This window comes from Erpetoichthys calabaricus, chromosome 14 (genome assembly GCF_900747795.2).
Source record: "Erpetoichthys calabaricus chromosome 14, fErpCal1.3, whole genome shotgun sequence".
Lineage (NCBI taxonomy): Eukaryota > Metazoa > Chordata > Cladistia > Polypteriformes > Polypteridae > Erpetoichthys > Erpetoichthys calabaricus.
Window position 1 is genome coordinate 45613761 of NC_041407.2, and position 20598 is coordinate 45634358.

The 20598-nt window shown below is 40.7% G+C and overlaps 1 protein-coding gene across 1 annotated transcript in view; it reads left to right on the forward strand.

Moving 5' to 3' along the window:
- Positions 1-20598, forward strand: part of trit1 (tRNA isopentenyltransferase 1) — a 173310-nt gene that overhangs the window by 115071 nt on the left and 37641 nt on the right. Inside the window, 2 exon segments of the mRNA XM_051936335.1 lie at positions 2912-3054; positions 18232-18343. Coding sequence (XP_051792295.1) covers positions 2912-3054; positions 18232-18343 — 255 coding nt within the window.

The window sequence follows — 20598 nt, forward strand, 5'->3', positions numbered from 1 at the left end:
TGGTTCGTTTATTTGACAGTATGTAGTGTTACATGGTAGGTAACCACCCATACAATCAGATTATGATTCAGACTACGAATGCCATGAATGTAATTACCCCGATCTACATACTGTCAAATAAACGAACCACACGCAGTGGCGCAACGTAAGAGGCTTCACCTCTGACGCTGACATCCGAGGTTCGATTACTGAGAGGGGGTGCCGTGAGTGTGTATGTATGCCTGATGAGTCCAGAATTAGGGCAAAACACATGTCGCGTACTCTTTGGTTGAAATAGTTTACTGTCAAATAATGCATATATATATATATATATATATATATATATATATATATATATATATACACATATACAGTAATCCCTCCTCCATCGCGGGGGTTGCGTTCCAGAGCCACCACCCGCGAAATAAGAAAATCCGCGAAGTAGAAACCATATGTTTATATGGTTATTTTTATATTGTCATGCTTGGGTCACAGATTTGCGCAGAAACACAGGAGGTTGTAGAGAGACAGGAACGTTATTCAAACACTGCAAACAAACATTTGTCTCTTTTTCAAAAGTTTAAACTGTGCTCCATGACAAGACAGAGATCACAGTTTCGTCTCACAATTAAAAGAATGCAAACATATCTTCCTCTTCAAAGGAATGCCTGTCAGGAGCAGATCATGTCACAGAGATAGAGAGAGACAAAAGCAAACAAATCAATAGGGCTGTTTGCCTTTTAAGTATGCGAAGCACCGCGGCACAAAGCTGTTGAAGGCGGCAGCTCACACCTCCTCCGTCAGGAGCAGACAAAGAGAGAGAGAGAGAGTTTGTTTTTCAAGCAAAAATCAATACGTGCCCTTCGAGCTTTTAAGTATGCGAAGCACCGTGCAGCATGTCCATCAGGAAGCAGCTGCACACAGTGCAACGTCCCTATTGTCTAGGTGTGCGAACAGCCCCCCTGCTCACACCCCCCTACGTCAGCGCAAGAGAGAGAGAGAGAGAGAAAGTAAGTTGGGTAGCTTCTCAGCCATCTGCCAATAGCGTCCCTTGTATGAAATCAACTGGGCAAACCAACTGAGGAAGCATGTACCAGAAATTAAAAGACCCATTGTCCGCAGAAACCCGCGAAGCAGCGAAAAATCCGCGATATATATTTAAATATGCTTACATATAAAATCCGCGATGGAGTGAAGCCGCGAAAGGCGAAGCGCGATATAGCGAGGGATCACTGTATATATGTATATATATATATATATATATAAAATATGAGTGCCCGTGTGTGCATATATTTTCACCGGCCACTTTATTAGGTAAACCTGTTCAACTGCTTGTTGTTGCAAATAACTAATCAGTTTGTGTACTCTTTATATTATTTGACAGATCCTCTGTTACGTACTACTGTATCTGCGCGTGTATTTTTATGCATATACTAGTCATTTAGCCCGTTACAATAACGAGCGCTAGAACAGTAGTGCATAAACATTAGTAGGAACAGTCTATATTAAATGGCAAGGGACCTTGACCTCAATCTGTTTGTTGGTCGTATTTTTCTTTCTTTCAGCCTTTCTTTTGTTGATGTTTACTTGCTGAGCTGACCGTTCTTCGTGGGCTGCCGCCGTGTATTGTGTGTCTTTAATTTTCTGTGACAGTAATACTGTCTTGTACGTCCACTGGCTTGTACGTCCGTAATATACCTTTCATTTTCTCTGGCGGTAATACAGGCGTGCTCGTCGGTAATATGCCTTTAATTTTCTCTGTCAGTAATACTGGCTTGTATGTGGCTGTAATATGTGTCACTGTATTGTGTACCTTTAATTTCCTCTAGCAGTAATACTGGTTTGTATTTCCGTAAAATGCCTGTAATTTTCTCTGACAGTAATATCGCGCATCACACCGTGCCCCGCGCTTGCGCACTTCACCAGAAGACACACACACACACGGACACCTGGACGCACACAGGGATTTTATTAAAGAGGATGTATAGTTAAAAAATGTTTTCCTTCACATTTAGTTTCTGCTGCAGATGATTGTCAGAGAGATGTAATTTTTCATATAATCCATTCCTATTGTTGTAAAGTCTGTTTTGTCTGTGTAGAGTAATATATTGCTCTACTTTCCCCTTTTGTATTAATATGTAGCCTTTCTCAAAATGCCTAAGGTATTGTCCCATAGAATTTCTCCCCACCTTCCCTTCTACATCTATAATCTCAGGCAATTAGTTGTAGTAAAAGACAAGCAGGAGTTAAGTTACAATTTAAACAATGCATTATTGATAATATACATAAATAATAACAATATGCAAAGTACATTTGAATATTGGCAACCATACAACCTGGTAAAAGGTGATGTGTAGTTTCAGGTGGCACACAGACTTGTTAGTTACTTAAAATGTCTCTAGTTAAGGCATCATTTGAGGTCAGCTTTCTTTAGAACAGGCCGCATGCTTGTCTCAATATGGCTGCCGAGCTGTGCTCTTCATTGTGTTGTCCTTATTAGTTCATGCATCAGTTTGCAAATTTATAGATTCTCTGTCCACACCCCTAGAGCCAATAGGTCGTCATGGTACTTAAAAGCTTCTGATACAAGCCAGTTCCAAACAGCCATACTTCAGACCAATGGGGGAACAGAAAACATCTTCACACCTGCCACCCCCAAAACCATTTGTTGAGGTAAAGCTTGACAGTTTGGCAGCCTGGCTTTCCTGTGGGGGGGTTGAGAGAGAGACTTTAGCAGAGAAACACTTGCCAAACTGCCACACGAGGCCATAAAACTTAGTGTACTGAAGGATTTGGATGTAATCAAAATCAACAATCCAAGTTGAAATGTTGTGTGGCACCTTCCTTAGAAGTAAAAGCATTCAAGAATTTTTAACCGTAAATATAATAGTGTACAAATAGGTTTTCTTTGTTTCTTTTTATTTATTTACAGAAGTCTGCAAGTTTTCCTTGACACAGGTGTTCTGCACAGTAAATTAATTAAAGAGCAAAAGCTTCAAGCTGGAGGTGGAGATCTAGGAGGACCCTTGAGATTTGATAACCTATGCATCTTTTGGTTGCACTGTGATCTTAAAGGTAACTAATTCGCTAGCTGGTGTTAGAAAATTGGATTTGGGCATTTTCTTGCGCATAATCATTTCAAATATATTACTATATCTGTAAAAGTAGTTGCACGTCAGCATCTCATCTTGCTAAGGCAGTATGTGATTCTGTGATAGTGGCTGCCTGAGTTTCATATATGGTGTCCCTGTCTCTAGTCTTTTCCAGTGAAGATAATCTGTCCACATTTACAGCAAAAAAGGAGTTATTTTATGAAGCCTACTGCAGTATATCCAGCCCTGTTTCAGGCATAATAGCAATAAGTCACATTCAAATGTAATAGTGACAAAAGAATCCAGTACCATGTTAGTACATGTGGTATAGCGGGTCCACATCTCCCGTTCAAAAGGCCCGTTTTAAAATAATCGCGCTCGCGGCTTAGCGAGGGTGCTTGGTGGTTGTGGCTGCGGCAGTTCTCAGGGCGATTTGCGATGTGGGCGTTACTCACCAAAGTGCACAGGTGAGAGACTGCCCGCATACGTGATTGTTCCTGGGGCTGATAATTTGCTACATCTGCTATGCCCTCTCGATATATAGAAGCGCGAGTCGGCTAAGGGAGAAAAAGGAAAAAGAGAGAGAGAAAGAAAGTCAGAGGTTGCTGGAGAAAGCAGGAAGTGAGAGAGAGCCGGTGCGGGAGAGTGAGCGGGCAAGAGCAGGCTCGCATGAGAGAAAGCAGGCAGCTGGGAGGTGAGCCCATGAGGGGAGTGTTTGGCCGATACTCGGTGGGGCTGAAGGAAGCGGTCGCTCCAACTGAGCGATTAAGTAGCTGGAGTGACCAGTAGAGGTGACGACTAACCGTAGAAAGGACCGGGAGTCGAGGAGGCTTTGGGCTGGTTTAGCCCCAGCGTGAGCGCCTTGGCCACTGGGGAAATAACCAAAGACTCGGTCCGGTTTGGAGCCCGAAGTAGCCAAGGATCGGAGGGCTACCGGACCTGAGTGAAAGGCAGCTGTTCCTGCAGGTAGGCGACTCACCTGTTGAGCAGCCCAGATGGGAGTAGCAGGGGAGCCGCCATGGTAAAAGAAGACACCTGGCTTTGTGTAACTGTTTTAAAGGATTGCTTCCTGTGCTATTTTACCTCATTGTTTTTAGAAGATTTTTTTCTCTAATGATTTTAACCTCAACGTTTTCACAATTGTTTTTATGGATTATTTATTTGATGAAGAGATTTTGAAGCATTGCACTTGTTTCTTTTGTTCTGTTTTTGATAAAAGCACTTTGCACTTTTATACACCATCCCCTTGCTCCGTTGTTATTGCCTCACTGTCTAGCTCATCGGTAACATTACCGACGGTGACGGGTTCAAGGGCTCCCGAACAACAGATGGGAGCATGGAGTCGAACCCGCATCGTCACAGTACACTACATTAAATACCTGCTTTTTAAAAAGCATTTTACAAGTGGTGTTAAAAACGGAACACAGATAAGCTTGTGGTGGTTCATTAGCTTTCATGCACAGAGATTCCAATTCAAGTAATGTGAAACTAGCATTGATTGATGTGTGTTAGTGGTGGAGGGTCTGTGACTAACTTCAGTTTTCTTAAACATTGTAGCTGCTGGTGCGTAAGTCAGGATCAAGCATGGGTCAAACGCGTGCCGAAAAGAATCTCTCAGTCCAAAAGTTTGTTTTAAAAGATTTAGTGAAAATTCAAAGCAAATAGTCCACACAAGAATAAAGAAAAAAGGTTGTTGTTACACAGCTAGAATAAAAGGCCAAAAAAAAAAAAAAGTTTCTTCTCTAAACTTAGCTTTTCTTGTCAAACTTCAGTTGTTTCTATTCTTAAAGATGCTTTACTTCGCCTTCAGTACACTCTAAACATACGGCACTCAGTAGAGTATGTTAACTTTCATACTATTTGGGCACATAAGGCACGGCTTTAAACTGTGTGCCCTTCATGCCTTACACATGGCAAGGCAGGTCACTAACTGAGGCTAATCTATAGTTACAGAGGCTAGAAATAGTTAGAATTTACCAATTCAATTCAACTTGTGGGGGCTGTAAGAACCTCATATAGATTATGCACTAATATATAGGCAAACATTCAATATAACTTAAATAACTAGCAAATGGCTCTTACAAACATTATTGAAAATATACTCAATAAAGTAGTATTCAATAATTAGCTATTGGAAAATATTGATTAATGCATCGATACTGGAAAGGGGAAAAGCAACTAAAATAAGTTCCCAGTCTAGCTATTAGTATTAGTTAAAATGATATAAAAAAGTAAGAACATGGAAAAGGGACTGATTTATTGTATCACAGGAATATGGAAGGTGATGGTAGTGTTAATTAGGCTGAAGAATAATCTATGAATAAGTAGCCAGCTAAAGCCTCGTATACAGTAATCCCTCCTCCATCGTGGGGGTTGCGTTCCAGACCCCCCCGCGAAAGGTGAAAATCCGCGAAGTAGAAACCATATGTTTATATGGTTATTTTTATATTGTCATGCTTGGCTCACAGATTTGCACAGAAACACAGGAGGTTGTAGAGAGACAGGAACTTTATTCAAACACTGCAAACAAACATTTGTCTCTTTTTCAAAAGTTTAAACTGTGCTCCATGACAAGACAGAGATGACAGTTCCATCTCACAATTAAAAGAATGCAAACATATCTTCCTCTTCAAAGGAGTGCGCATCAGAGAGAGAGAGAGAGAGAGAAAAAAAAGCAAACGGTCAAAAATCAATAGGGCTGTTTGGCTTTTAAGTATGCAAAGCACCGCCGGACAAAGTAGCTGCAAGGAAGGGAGCAAGCATTTTTCAGCATTTTTTAGAGGAGTGTCCGTATCCTCTAAGCCAGTATGCGAACAGCCCCTCTGCTCACACCCCCTCCGTCAGAGCGAGCGAGAGAGAGAGAGAGCGAAGGAGCACGAGCAAACAATCAAAAATCAATATGTGCTGTTTGATCTTTTAAGTATGCGAAGCACCATGCAGGAAGCATATAGCTTGCAAAGCAGCCACATGTAAGCCCAGCAAAGAAGGGAGCACTGTGAAGGTAATCTTTCAGCGTTTTTTGAGGAGTGGCCGTGTCCTCTAGGGGTGCGAACAGCCCCCGTGCTCACAATATATTTGAGGAGTTTTATTTAATACATAATACGCGCTGTGGTTGGGTAGCTTCTCAGCCATCTGCCAATAGCGTCCCTTGTATGAAATCAACTGGGCAAACCAACTAAGGAAGCGTGTATCAGAAATTAAAAGACCTATTGTCCGCAGAAATCCGTGAACCAGCAAAAAATACGCGATATATATTTAAATATGCTTACATATAAAATCCGCGATAGAGTGAAGCCGCGAAAGTTGAAGCACGATATAGCGAGGGATTAGTGTAATCTTAAAATTTTTTAATTCCAGTCTGAATATACATGGAAGTAAAAGCAACTCTCCGGTATAGGTAAAGTATAACGTGCAGCTAGTCAGTTGTGTATTATACCACCACGTAATTGGCACCAAGCAAGGTATAGTCCTGCTTCATCCTTACTGTTGGTTGGCACCATGATCTGATCTTCTGCCCACAGATCACCTGCAGTTCCCTATCCATCGGACGTCTAGAATTTGCAGGGATCAGGGTCTTGCTCCCCTACCTCTGTGATTGTCGCATGGTGTTACACACGAATAATAATTTGAAGAGCAGGGTATATGATACACAACCAGATTAGGGTCTTACAGCATTTGTTTTTTGTATATACTGTATGTGGCTTGTGTGCCAGATGCCACTACCATTGCTAAACTCATCCTATGTTTATATCAATTAAGGTAGCAGCACCCTTCTGGTGTAATTAATTAATTCATAAACTGTTTAACAAGTTGATAACATTGGTTCTTAATCTTTACAATAATAATCTGCAGACAATATTGTTCTATCAGTACAATCTTCTTTACACTTTCACAGTTGCTTCCTTCTTCCATTTATTTCCAGAGAAGTGACTTTTTTTTGTATTCTATTAGTTAACTTACATAAAGTAGCAGGAGAAGGGCACTGCTCTGTGAGCTGTTTGAGTGCTCTGCCTGACATTTGACTGACTTGCATTGGACATCCAAGCAGCTGTCAGATGAGTAAAAGAAGAAAATATGCAAAATATACAAGTTCAACAAATCATTCTCAATGTAAAATTGAAATATTACATTAATTCGTAGTTGAAGTCACACAGAACGTTTCTTCATTTTAAGATTGATGAGATTGCAGATTTGCTAGTACTTTTCAATGAGAAATTTTCAAACTTCAAAAGTTTTCACAGTGTAACCTGTTTGAAACATGTCGATAAAAATTGAACCATCTCGACAAATCTCTTTGACGAATAAGTGTGGACAGACATGGACAATTGCAATAGATGCGCCCAAAAAAGTGCGATTGGGCTGATCCAGGTAACTACATGCCTGTAAATGTAATGTGAATCATAGGTAAATTAATTGAAATAATTATTAAGGAAAAGACTGAACATCAAATATCAAGAACAGGTGTATTAGTAAAACACCTTCCTACTTTCTGTTAGAGGAGGTCTTGTTTCACTTACAGTATATGCTGGAATTCTTTGAGGAAGCAACAAAATAATATGATTATATACCATTTAAAAATTTACTAATGAAACTAAAACAACTAGAAACTCAAAGTGCAATGTGATAGTGGATGTCAAAACTGAGTCTTTTTTTTTATTATTATAAAGAAAAACAAGATCTTGTGGACACTGCATGTAATGGTACTGAAGCAAGTAATGGATAACTCCCCATAACCCTATCCTATCATCACTTACCTGGTGAACCACACAAACTTCCTATTTTGCTACAAGCTATGGTTTCCCTATGAATTCTCTAGTGCGTCAAAATTTGCTAAACCCAATCCTCCATCCCTCAATGGTGTGTTGAAGAGAAGGTTGGGGGAGGTTATGGTGGTTTGTCAACCATGAAGTCTAAAGTGCATTGAAAGAAGAGGAAATGGTTTAGGGGAATTATCCCACGGGGCGGCATGGTGGCGCAGTGGTAGCGCTGCTGCCTCGCTGTTAGGAGACCCGGGTTCAATTCCCGGGTCCTCCCTGCATGGAGTTTGCATGCTCTCCCCGTGTCTGTGTGGGTTTCCTCCGGGTACTCCGGTTTCCTCCCATAGTCCAAAGACATGCAGGTTAGCTCGATTGGCGATTCTAAATTGGCCTGTGGGTGTGTGTGTGTGTGTGTCCGTCCTGCGGTGGGCTGGTGCCTTGCCCGGGACTGGTTCCCTGTCTTGCGCCCTTTGTTGGCTGGGATTGGCTCCAGCAGACCCCCGTGACCCTGTGTTTGGATTCAGCGGGTTGGAAAATGGATGGATGGGAATTATCCCACACTGAAGCTACATCCATACTACCATGTTTAATTTAAAAATATTGTTAAATGAAAACAATCTCCTCCCACATTGGAGTTTTTGCATTGTTTTCAAAAGGATCCCAGTCCATACTGGCATGTGCACATTGGTGTAAAATTTCGCAAAGGGTCTGTGTAGTGAAAATTTCATTGCCCGTAGAAAATTAGATACCTGCGTACATCATGAGCTTTCAAAACTGTCATTGCACGAAGGACTCTGATAGTGGGTTCACAGAATAGGAAAGGAAAACTTTTAAGGAGCTGCAGCAAAGTGCCCTTGTGTCATGTTAATGAGTGGATTAAAGTTGAAAGCAACAGTCTTCAGAACTGGTGGTGGTCGTCTTGTCATTAAATAAAAACACTGCAAATGTTACAGTGATGTTAAAGTAAAAAAAAAAAAAAAGAAGCGTTTAGCTGTATGTTCATTTGTGAGAGGAATGATTATAAGCCCACAGAGCTCATCTTGTGCCAAACAACATTTGTAAAACTAACTCAATAGGGAAACATACCTACATTTAAAAAAAAAATGTACAGAATGTGAACATATTTTCACTTTACTACATTTTACTTTCGTGCCGTGCTCTCTATCTCTCTCTCTGCAGTAATACTGTGAGCTCAGCTGTATTCTGCTTTGCCTTATTGATTTTACTGCGGAATGCGCTCTTCCCTACTGAACAAATTTAAGTTTAATAATAAATGTTTATCAGATTTCTCAGATGGTGTCAACTGAGTTATTTACAATCTAATTTTCTTGGGGTTCTGAATTTTTCATTACAACAGTAACACCGGCAGCCACAAGATTTAGGGCAAAACTGTAGCAACCTGTAAATAATTTGCCTTTTACACATATGTACAGCATTCAAACTTTACAAAATGCAACTTAGATGCATACTGATAAACAGTACAAAAGTGCCATGGAAAGCAACTCTTCTGTGCTATGTTGGAACATTTTTTGTTTGTCAATCTAGCACCTTAGTCTTTTCACCTCACGTGGTAGTCTGTCAGTTCCTTCTTTCTATACCTCTTATACTGTATAAGTGCTGTCTGTCTTCTCAGACTGAATGTTTAACACTAGAATTACCAGAGCCTACAAAAAAACTCGTAAATCCGGCCCACCTTAAATCCCTTCTCACCTCTCCGTCAGCATCTTTTGTCTTCTAAATGTGTCGATAAGCAGCCTGCAATACCATCTCCCCCCACCGCCTCAGAAGTTCTCCCAGTTCCTGCATCAATTGATTATCTGGGAGTGAGCTACCCAGAATTATAAGGGGAAATAATTTGATGTGTGTTTTGTGTCTACAACAATCTATGTAAACACATCGTTAAAACAGAAACGTTTTTCATGTTTTAGTAATAAATAACAAAATGTAGATATGAACTGTATAATGTGTGAAGGCTGATGGCCAATTATCAAATAAACACTTTCACAAAAGGTGCGAGTACAATACAACAGCTTCCATGGTGCTGTGGTTAGAACTGCCGACTTATAATCCGGAGGTCGTGAGTTTGAAACCAGCTCCCCCGCAAATGTACTGTTTAGAGTAGTGAGCTGCCCTTATTGTTAATGTTATATAATAAAAACATACATTTGATTTGTGTCTGTAACAGCCGATGTAAATTTATAGTACTTGTAAAAGTTAGCTGTTTTTTTTTTTTTTTTTTTTTTTTTCCACTTTTATTCTCTCAGTCATGATCACGATACAACACCTAGCCCCAGATCTGACGTGGTTATTTTTTATCTGAAACTGGGAATAATTATAGATTTGAGTTTTGTTTTGAGACAGTGGAACTGGAAATTCTGTGATCTGGGGGAATAAAAGCTGACACACAAACATTGGTGAATCTGCCTTCTTCGTATCTCACCGTCACTTGAATTTTTTAATATTCAGTTTTATTGAGTGTTCCTGTCTCACGCTGAATTAGTATACACCTTATGGTCCATGATGTCAAAGCCGCACTAACAAAAAAACAGAGACATAGGTATATATGATATTCGAAATAACTCATTTTATGACCTGTATACTACATTTCGGAAAGCATTGTGACACTGATGCAACATTATTCATATTATTCATATTCATTCGCACACCTCCTTGTGCTTGTAATCAGTGACCACGTTTTTTTTTTTCGCTCTTGCCAGTGTCCACTTTTGGGTACATGCTGCTGTTTCTTTTGTACTCCAGGACATGCAGAGGAAAGAATAGTACAGAGAGGTCAGTTTCGCGCTATATGCAATCATCAGATTCAAATGTTAACGGTCCTTTCTACGTTTACGACATGTGTACCTGTTGCATTGTACACACTTCTCTCTGTGCTGTGGTTACTATTACACTGAAGAGGCTGGGGGGAGTGGCGGTCTTGGAACAGAAGCTTGTCGATGTTGCGTTCTCTTTTGCTTTATCCATTGCCTTTTCTTGTAAGAAGCGACGACGAAGCTCTTCTGCAAGGTGAGCAAAGAACACTCTTCATTTCTCAGTGGCCCCCGTATATGCCTTGCACAGTACATGTGCATTGATTGCTGTCAAACCAAGCATGTTATAGCACAAGCAACTGGCCATCCGCGTGCTACTGCTCGCACTGAATAAGCTCACGCCTATGACGGTCTATGATGTCAACGCAGCACCGGGCAAAAAGGAAAGAGACAAATATATGTGACATTTTGAAGAAATCATTTTATGACCTGAATAGTACCAATCAGAAAATATTGTCGCACTAATGCAGTATTATTTGAAAGTCAGACCAACCACAAGCGTTACCTGGTAGGTAACCACCCATACAATCAGATTGTGATTCAGACTACGAATGTCATGAATAGAGATTTTATATATATATATATATATATATATATATATATATATATATATATTATATTTGCAGTTGGAGATCCACAAAGGGAGAAAAAACGAATCACGTATCATAAAATAGTTTTATTCCTGCAAATATGCAAACCGTATCACAGACCTTCTCTTCCATATACCTTCTCTTCCATATATATATAGGGCACCGTGGCGGATGTTAGCAGATTGCTGGCCAACCACAAAGCGTTACCTGGTAGGTAACCACCCACACTATCAGATTGTGACACAGACTTCGAATGCCGTGAATGTAATTACCCCGATCTACATGCTGTCAAATAAACGAACCACACGCCGTGGCGCAACGTTAGGGGCATCGCCTCTGACGCTGACGTCCGAGGTTCGATTCCCGAGAGGGAGTGCAGTGGAGTGTGTACACCTGATGAGCCCAGAATGAGGGCGAAACACGTGTCGTGTACTCTTTGCATTTATTTGACAGTAAAACTATTTTCAAACCATTCTATGATCTGCTCTTCACAAACTGAGGGCACCGTGGCGGATGTTAGCAGATTGCTGGCCAACCACAAAGCGTTACCTGGTAGGTAACCACCCACACTATCAGATTGTGACACAGACTTCGAATGCCGTGAATATATATATATATATATATATATATATATATATATATATATATATATATATATATATATATATATATATATACACACAGTGGGTACGGAAAGTATTCAGACCCCCTTCAATTTTTCACTCTTTGTCATATTGCAGCCATTTGCTAAAATCATTTAAATTAATTTTTTCCCTCATTAATGTACACACAGCACCCCATATTGACAGACAAAAAAAAGAATTTTTGAAATTGTTGCAGATTTATTAAAAAAGAAAAACTGAAATATCACATGGTCCTAAGTATTCAGACCCTTTGCTCAGTATTTAGTAGAAGCACCCTTTTGAGCTAATACAGCCATGAGTCTTCTTGGGAAAGATGCAACAAGTTTTTCACACCTGGGTTTGGGGATCCTCTGCCATTCCTCCTTGCAGATCCTCTCCAGTTCTGTCAGGTTGGATGGTAAACGTTGGTGGACAGCCATTTTTAGGTCTCTCCAAAGATGCTCAATTGGGTTTCAGTCAGGGCTCTGGCTGGGCCATTCAAGAACAGTCACAGAGTTGTTGTGAAGCCACTCCTTCGTTATTTTAGCTGTGTGCTTAGGGTCATTGTCTTGTTGGAAGGTAAACCTTCGGCCCAGTCTGAGGTCCTTAGCACTCTGGAGAAGGTTTTTGTCCAGGATATCCCTGTACTTGGCCGCATTCATCTTTCCCTCGATTGCAACCAGTTGTCCTGTCCCTGCAGCTGAAAAACACCCCCACAGCATGATGCTGCTACCGCCATGCTTCACTGTGGGGACTGTATTGGATAAGTGATGAGCAGTTCCTGGTTGTCTCCACACATACCTCAGTGCAAGACACATGACAGCCCGCATGGAGTTTGCTAAAAGACACCTGAAGGACTTTGAGATGGTGAGAAATAAGATTCTCTGGTCTGATGAGACCAAGATAGAACTTTTTGGCCTTAATTCTAAGTGGTATGTGGTATGACCTCAGACTGGACCGAAGGTTTACCTTCCAACAAGACAATGACCCTAAGCACACAGCTAAAATAACGAAGGAGTGGCTTCACAACAACTCTGTGACTGTTCTTGAATGGCCCAGCCAGAGCCCTGACTTAAACCCAATTGAGCTTCTCTGGAGAGACCTAAAAATGGCTGTCCACCAACGTTTACCATCCAACCTGACAGAACTGGAGAGGATCTGCAAGGAGGAATGGCAGAGGATCCCCAAATCCAGGTGTGAAAAACTTGTTGCATCTTTCCCAAGAAGACTCATGGCTGTATTAGCTCAAAAGGGTGCTTCTACTAAATACTGAGCAAAGGGTCTGAATACTTAGGACCATGTGATATTTCAGTTTTTCTTTTTTAATAAATCTGCAACAATTTCAAAAATTCTTTTTTTTGTCTGTCAATATGGGGTGCTGTGTGTACATTAATGAGGGAAAAAATTAATTGAAATGATTTTAGCAAATGGCTGCAATATGACAAAGAGTGAAAAATTGAAGGGGGTCTGAATACTTTCCATACCCACTGTGTATATATATATATATATATATATATATATATATATATATATATATTAAACACACTAATAAAAGGCAAAGCCCTCACTTATCACTAATTCTCCAACTTCCCATATAGGTAGAAGGCTGAAATTTGGCAGGCTCATTCCTTACAGCTTACTTACAAAAGTTAAGCAGGTTTCATTTCGAAATTCTACACGTACCGGTCGACAACGTCCGCCATGTTAAACTTTCTTATTTATGGCCCCATCTTCACGAAATTTGGTAGGCGGCTTCCCTGCGCTAACTGAAACCGATGTATGTACTTATTTCGGTGGTATGACGCCGCTGTCGGCCGCCATATTGAACTTTCCAACAGTCTTTGTTACTTATGGGCCCATCTTCAAGAAATTTGGTATGCGGGTTCCCAACGCTAACTGAATCCTACTTGCGTACATATATACGTCCGTAGCCTGTAGCTCAGTCGGCGTGTGAGGTGGCGTTGGGTCGACCATCCCCACGCCTCCCACGTAGTTGGCTGCCTGCCTATATAAGGCCGTTCGTCGCTCCGGTCTCTTCATTCCCTTCCTTGTTTCGCCACGGTATTCACGTCTCCCTGCTGATAACTGCTGCCTTTTTATTTAATCCACGGTTTCTCCGCTATTTTATTGTTCGTTTATTACGATTATAGTTATTGTGTAGGTATTTTAGACTTAGTTTACATTGTTCAGGTACCCATTTCCTTTATCGTTCCAACCGTACCCCCATTAACATGTCTATCGAGGTGCTTACCATCGATCAAAGAACTGTCACTTACCGAGTGGTTTCCATGCCCAGAGATGGCGCCTGCCTTTTCCATTCTCTGTGTTACATATTGCTCGGCCATATCAGGCTCCCTCTTGATATCCGGAAGAACATTGTGTCTTATGTATTGAATGACTGGGACAGGTTCAAGGTGTGAACTGATGACGGTACAGGAGATAATTCTACTACACAGGAGCACTATAAGAGTGAAATGCTTAAGCCCTTCACCTATGGTTCTGCATGTGAGTCGATGGCTGCTGCTGAAATGGCCAAATATTTTACACCTTTGGACAACCGCCAATGCCTCTTACAAGCCTTCTTCAAAATGTTTACCCCAATCTACGAAATCTCCACGAAAACAATGTGTCATGGTTGAGGGAGGGAGCTATCCTGACACCAAGAAATGACATGACTACGACTATAAACCACATTTTACTTCAAGAACTACCTTCACAACCGAAAACATATCAGTCTGTGGATTCAGTTGTAGAAGTGGAAGACGCGGTGCACTATCTGTTAAAGTTTCTCCACACTCTGAATCCTCCAGGCACTCCTGAGCATAATCTAATTTTGAAGGTTGGGGCACCAATAATGTTACTGAGAAAGTTACAGCCACCGAAACTTTGTAACGGCACGAGACTTTAGGTCACGTGTTTGCAAAGGAACCTAATTTAGGCAACTATTTTTACTGGCAGTGGCTCAGGGGAGAGAGGTTTTTATTCCTCGCATCCCCGTTATACCCTCTGGAGGCGTTTGAATTGAAATGGGAGATCAATTTCCAGTAAGGCTCTGCTTCGCAATGACAATAAATCTCAGGGACAGACCCTACAAAAGGTTGGCATTGATTTGAGGCAAGATTGCTTTTCACATGGCCAACTGTACGTTGCATGCTCAAGAGTAAGCTCAGCGCACAGCTTGGTCATATTACAACTGGAGGGCCGAACTGACAACGTGGTATACAAACAGATCCTTAACAAATAATTATTGGTATATTTTCCCTCAGTTTAACTCTTTTAGGGCGGATGTCGACTTTTGTCGACAGGAGGGGTTGAAGGCGAATGTCGACAAAAGTCGACATCCAGGGATAAAGGGCGACAATCAGCTGTTAATGGCGACAAATCTCACTGTCACGTCACAGGCATTCCCTCTGTGCTTGGAGGAATGCTAGACTCGTTGACTCGGCAAATAAACATTGCGTGTGCGTGAGTTGCGAAATGTAAACAAAGGCAAGATGGCACCGACATGTGAAAAGGCAGCGAAGCAAGTGCAGAAAAGAAAACACTTGGCAGACGTTGTTTTGCGCATTACCGCGGAGTCGGACTCTTGATTTTTCAGAATCGGACTTTATTGGCAGTGATCAGGAGATCGAGCAAGAGAGTTAGAAGCAGGCATCAGCTGATCAGACACCAGCCGATGCCGCGCGAGCGGATCTGCTGCCAGTTGAGTGCCTTCGCGCAGCCGATGCATCTACGGCAAGGTTCGCGTGGGATAAATACACATACATTGATCCGTTGAGAGCCGATATGGCTACCGGAGTTTACAAGACGGCATGGCTTGCTGTTGGACACGACAGATCACCAGCTGCTGTACTTCAGGCTGCTCTCTCCTGATGCTGCTTTTCAGCTACTGTCAGACGAGACAAACAGGTAGGCAGAGATTTTTTTTGAATCGCGGGCTGCGTTTGCATCGCATTCTCGTTATTCAAAGTGGAAACCCACAACGAAAGACGAGATGAAGCGCGCTGTGGCATTACAAATAGAGATGGGACAGAACTGGTGATATAACTTCAGGGAGCATTGGTCCAAACGTGTTTTGTCCCCTGGTGGCTTAGGTACGTGCTGCTGCAAAGTTTTATTCACTTCTGTAATAAACAGAAGCAAATCCCATGGGGTGAGCCAGGCTATAATGCCATACATAAAGTTCATAAAGTTTCAGAAGATGAAAAGAGGTGACAATACGGTTTTCATGCAGGCAGAAAACTTGGTGGCAGTGGCATGGCACGATGGCAAATGGGTGACTTGTCTCTCTACAGTACACACTAACAATATATGTTAGAAAATGCAGCAACAGACAATTGAAAAATAGGCATCAAAACAACACATAGAGAATTCAGGCTCATACAACATGCAAGACAGTAACATTTGTCAAAAGTAAATATTTTTTGTTGATTTGATATGTTAAACAATTGCTTTGTGTTCTTTTTTAAAAAATGTTAGTTTTTGGAAAAATATTCAGCCCTGGGAGAAAAGAAACAAAAAAAAAATTAGCCCTAAAAGAGTTAAAAAGGTTTACTTTTCTTCTTAATAAAAATTTTAAGGCAGTACTTCACCCAGCTTGCCAGGCCACGGGTCTTGGCAGTGTAGCTGCTGTTCTGGGTCGGCTGTTACGATTATGTACCCCCAACAGGAAAAAAAAAAAAGCAGAATCCAACTTGTACCTGTGCAGTTTGCTGTTCAAAGACTGGTAAATTTGGAAAGAAAATCCGAAAAGAAACATGCTATTATTGTCCCAACTGTGACGTTAGATTGTGTCTTTCACTGTGCTTTAAGATGTACCACACACAGGACTCATTTTGAGATTAAGTACTGTTTTGGCATCATTAATAGTATTACTGTTATTATTTTTGTTATTGTTCATTTCATAGCACCCTCATCAAAGTTTCAGCAATAGTGAACTTTCTTTTTACATTTAGCACTTATTGGTGCATTTACAGCTGGTTTTAACAAAGACTGCTGCATCTATTGGATTGTGGGTGAAGGCATCCTGTATTGGCAAAGCTAAACTACACATTACAGTTTCAAAGTTTGTGTACTTGTGTTTTTGTGGGTGTGTGTAAGACTGTGCAAATGTATGGATACTTTTCATGAATATGTATAATTATTTGTATGTTTCACTTAAGCCTTACAGAGTATATATAATAAGGCTTTTTTGGCTACTAGGTTTCTTTACTGATCAGAATAATAAAATGGGATCGGTGCTCTTTTCCCACTATGTTACTTGTTACTAAATTCATTATTTCCCTAAAATAAATAAGTTGTAGTAGTATTAATAATAATAGTAGTACAGTGGAACCTCGGTTCACGAACGTCTCGGCACACGTACAACTCGGTTTACGACCAAAAAGTTCGCCAAACTTTTGCCTCGGTTCACGACCAAACACTCGGTATACGAACAAGCCAGGTTCCCTTTCGGTTTGTTGATGTTCATTCTCTCCCTGTGCATTTCCTGTGCAGCGAGCGAGAGAGAGCGCGTGCGCGCACACACACACACACACACACACACACACACACACACACAGGAGCACGCGCGAGAGAGGTGTGTGCACACACACACACACACAGGAGCGCTCTAGACAGACACACTGTGAGCTGCAAAGCTGATCGCACCCCCAGAGAATACAGACGCCCCTGGGAAAACCCCTAAGAAACATGGACAGACTACCTTCACATTCCTCCTTTCCCTTCTTGCCGGCTCTGTCGCGTAATATGCCTCTCGTGCGGTGCTCCGCCTTCTTAAAAAGCATGCACGGGCTTCTTTCAGTTTGTTAAATTGGTTGCTTGCTTCTCCTTCTTTCTCTCTCAGACAATCTGTGCTCCTGGCGGAGCTGTCATCTCTGACTTGTCATGGAGCACGTTTAAACTGTTGAAAAGAGACAAATGTTTGTTTGCAGTGCTTTGAATAAAGTTCCTTTTTTTCTACAACCTCCTGTGTCTCTGTGCAAATCTGTGACCTAAGCGTGACAACACACACAGGCGCTCCAGGCTCGCAAAAGAGAGACGCACGCACACACAGGCGAGAGGCGCACGCTAGAGAGACACACACAGGTGCTCCAGGCTCGCAAAAGAGAGACGCACGCGCACACACACAGATGGGGGTGGGGGGGAGAGAGAGAGGTAAAAACTAAAAAAATGTATATATTTACATACAGTTTGTACGGTCTGGAACGGATTAATTGTATTTACATACAATCCTATGGGAGAAATTGCTTCGGTTCACGACCAACTCGGTTTACGACCAGAGTTTTGGAACGAATTATGGTCGTGAACCGAGGTTCCACTGTAGTAGTAATAATTATGATGTCACCTTCTCTTGCCTGCAGTTTTAGACCAGAGACTTGACAAGCGTGTGGATGAAATGCTATCTGCTGGATTGATTGAAGAACTGAAAGACTTCCATAGGCTTTATAATGAGAAGAAAATTAAGGAAAACAAGTAAGAATAAATGTGATTGCATTTTGTATATTTAAACTGGAAGGTTTTATCAGTTTAGATGTAAATGTTAATATTTTTAAGATTCAAAGTATAAATAGTTTGATTTTGCATCATTATGGCGCAAAGATTTAAGTGACACCATTGATATTTGTGTTGATTTTATACCATATTATGTATTTTTATTGTATATATTTGATACTGAGAATGAAGCACTGCCATTAGTACTGCACCCTGCTCCAGAGTTGTGAATGTTTGCTTCACATCTGCGTGGGGTTTCCTCTGGGTACACCCGTTTTCCTCACATATCCCTAAGATATGTTAGTTGGTTAACTGGTAACTCTTAAATGTGTTGGCATAATTAAGAATTGCATGGGTGTATATATAGGGGTGTTCATTCCAGTTGTCTAGTGCTCTGTTGGTTCCTGCCTTGTGCTCCCAGTATAGACATCAATTCCAAATGGCCCTAGTAAATAGTTGGATGGATACAATATATACACCCACACACAATACAGAGAGAAGAAATAAAATATATTGCATTTATTAAATGTTGCTTTTTTTTGCTTTTATTGAAAGAAATTTATTTCACTGCTAGAACAAAATTCTTGAGATATGTTTTAAAATTGTCTGTCAGGACACTCATTTTTATCTAATAATTCTCAAAGGAATTATGTTAAGTTTAGCATGATATCTTTTAGTTGATGTGATTAAGATAGGCCCTACCCATTCCAAAACAGCAAAGGATGATCTCCAGGCTAGATGAGAATTGAAGCATGTTCCAACATGATCCACAGAAACTATGCTAAAAGTACCTATGGGCATTTTCTTTGAAAAGTAAACTTCAAATACCGGTTTTATTCATCTGTTTAATGAAAGGTTGTGTCTTAGTCTCTGTATTATCAAATCTCAGCCAAGCCCTTGCACCTGTAATCACTGTTGCCTTTTTTTTCCATTCTTCTTTGCTAATGTTTTAATATTTTTCAGAGTTCTTTCCGCATCATAACCAACTGAGCATTATTCCCATAACCAATTTACAATACTCATTATTAATTGCAGCCAGATTGCTTGGAGCAAATGAAATGTGCCAAGTAAATCCCTCTAAAGATTTACAGTTGTATTTGCATCTTCAACTGTAGATTTTGTTTCGGGTGCTCTGTCCATATGAATTGAGGTACAGTGGTTAAGGAACGAGGTGATTCACTTGGGTGCAGTGACCAGTCATAACATTATATTGTACATTAAAATATTAATATTACATTATCAGTTTTGACATACAAGGACCCCAAAGCCCTATAAAACCACAGTTGTTAATAAGGATAGTAGATATATCAATACATGTTGGTCAAATATAATCTGCTAGTCCCTGATAAAGTTCATGGGGAAAAAGTATAACTGGAGTGGTGAGAAGACAGTCTTCAACAAATCTTTTCCAGGATGAGACAGGGAGTGACTTTTTCATTGATCTTCCATCATAGTAAGATATAGAAATCACTTTATGGAAGTAACACTTTAGAGATCCTTTCTCCTACTGCTGCACAAAATTGTGATTTTACTAAAACAAAATACATCAAACCAGGGTAGAAGAGCAAAGTTCTTCTGAAATGTTAAACATGTATTGAATAGTTTGATACCCAAGCAGTTTTAAAGAAATGGATGGTACAAATAGAGACTGAGAACATAAATTGATACTTTCTATAGGAACAAAACAAAGTCCTTTAGTCCTCTGTATCCTCAAACTTCGGAAGCAAGTGCATAAGAACATTAGAAATTTGACAAATGAGAGGAGACCATTTAGTTAGCTAAGCTGTTCGTGTTTTATTCCCATACTTCTTAAAGGTTATCAGGGTTTCCGATTCAACTGAATGATTCCCACAACTCTTTGTGTAAAGACATGCTTCCTACTTCAGTCTTAAATGCACTTCCCCCTGATTTCCACTGGTGTCCTCTGCTGCAGACTTAACAGGTTTAATTCTTTGAGTCTGTCAGACTACAGCATGCCCTTGAGTTGTGGGATGCATCTGTTTGCTCTCCTCTGCAAAGCTTCAAGTCCTGCTATGTCTTTCTTATGGTGACTAGAACTGCACATAATACACCTGATGTGGTCTCACAAGTGCAGTAAATAGTCTAAGAATAACATCCTTGAATTTGAAATCAAAAGTTTTATAATATAACCTAACCTTTTTTTTTGCCTTTTAATCAGTTTTGTGCATTGCTTAGAGAATGAACATGACATGTCAACCCCGAAATCCTTTAAGAGG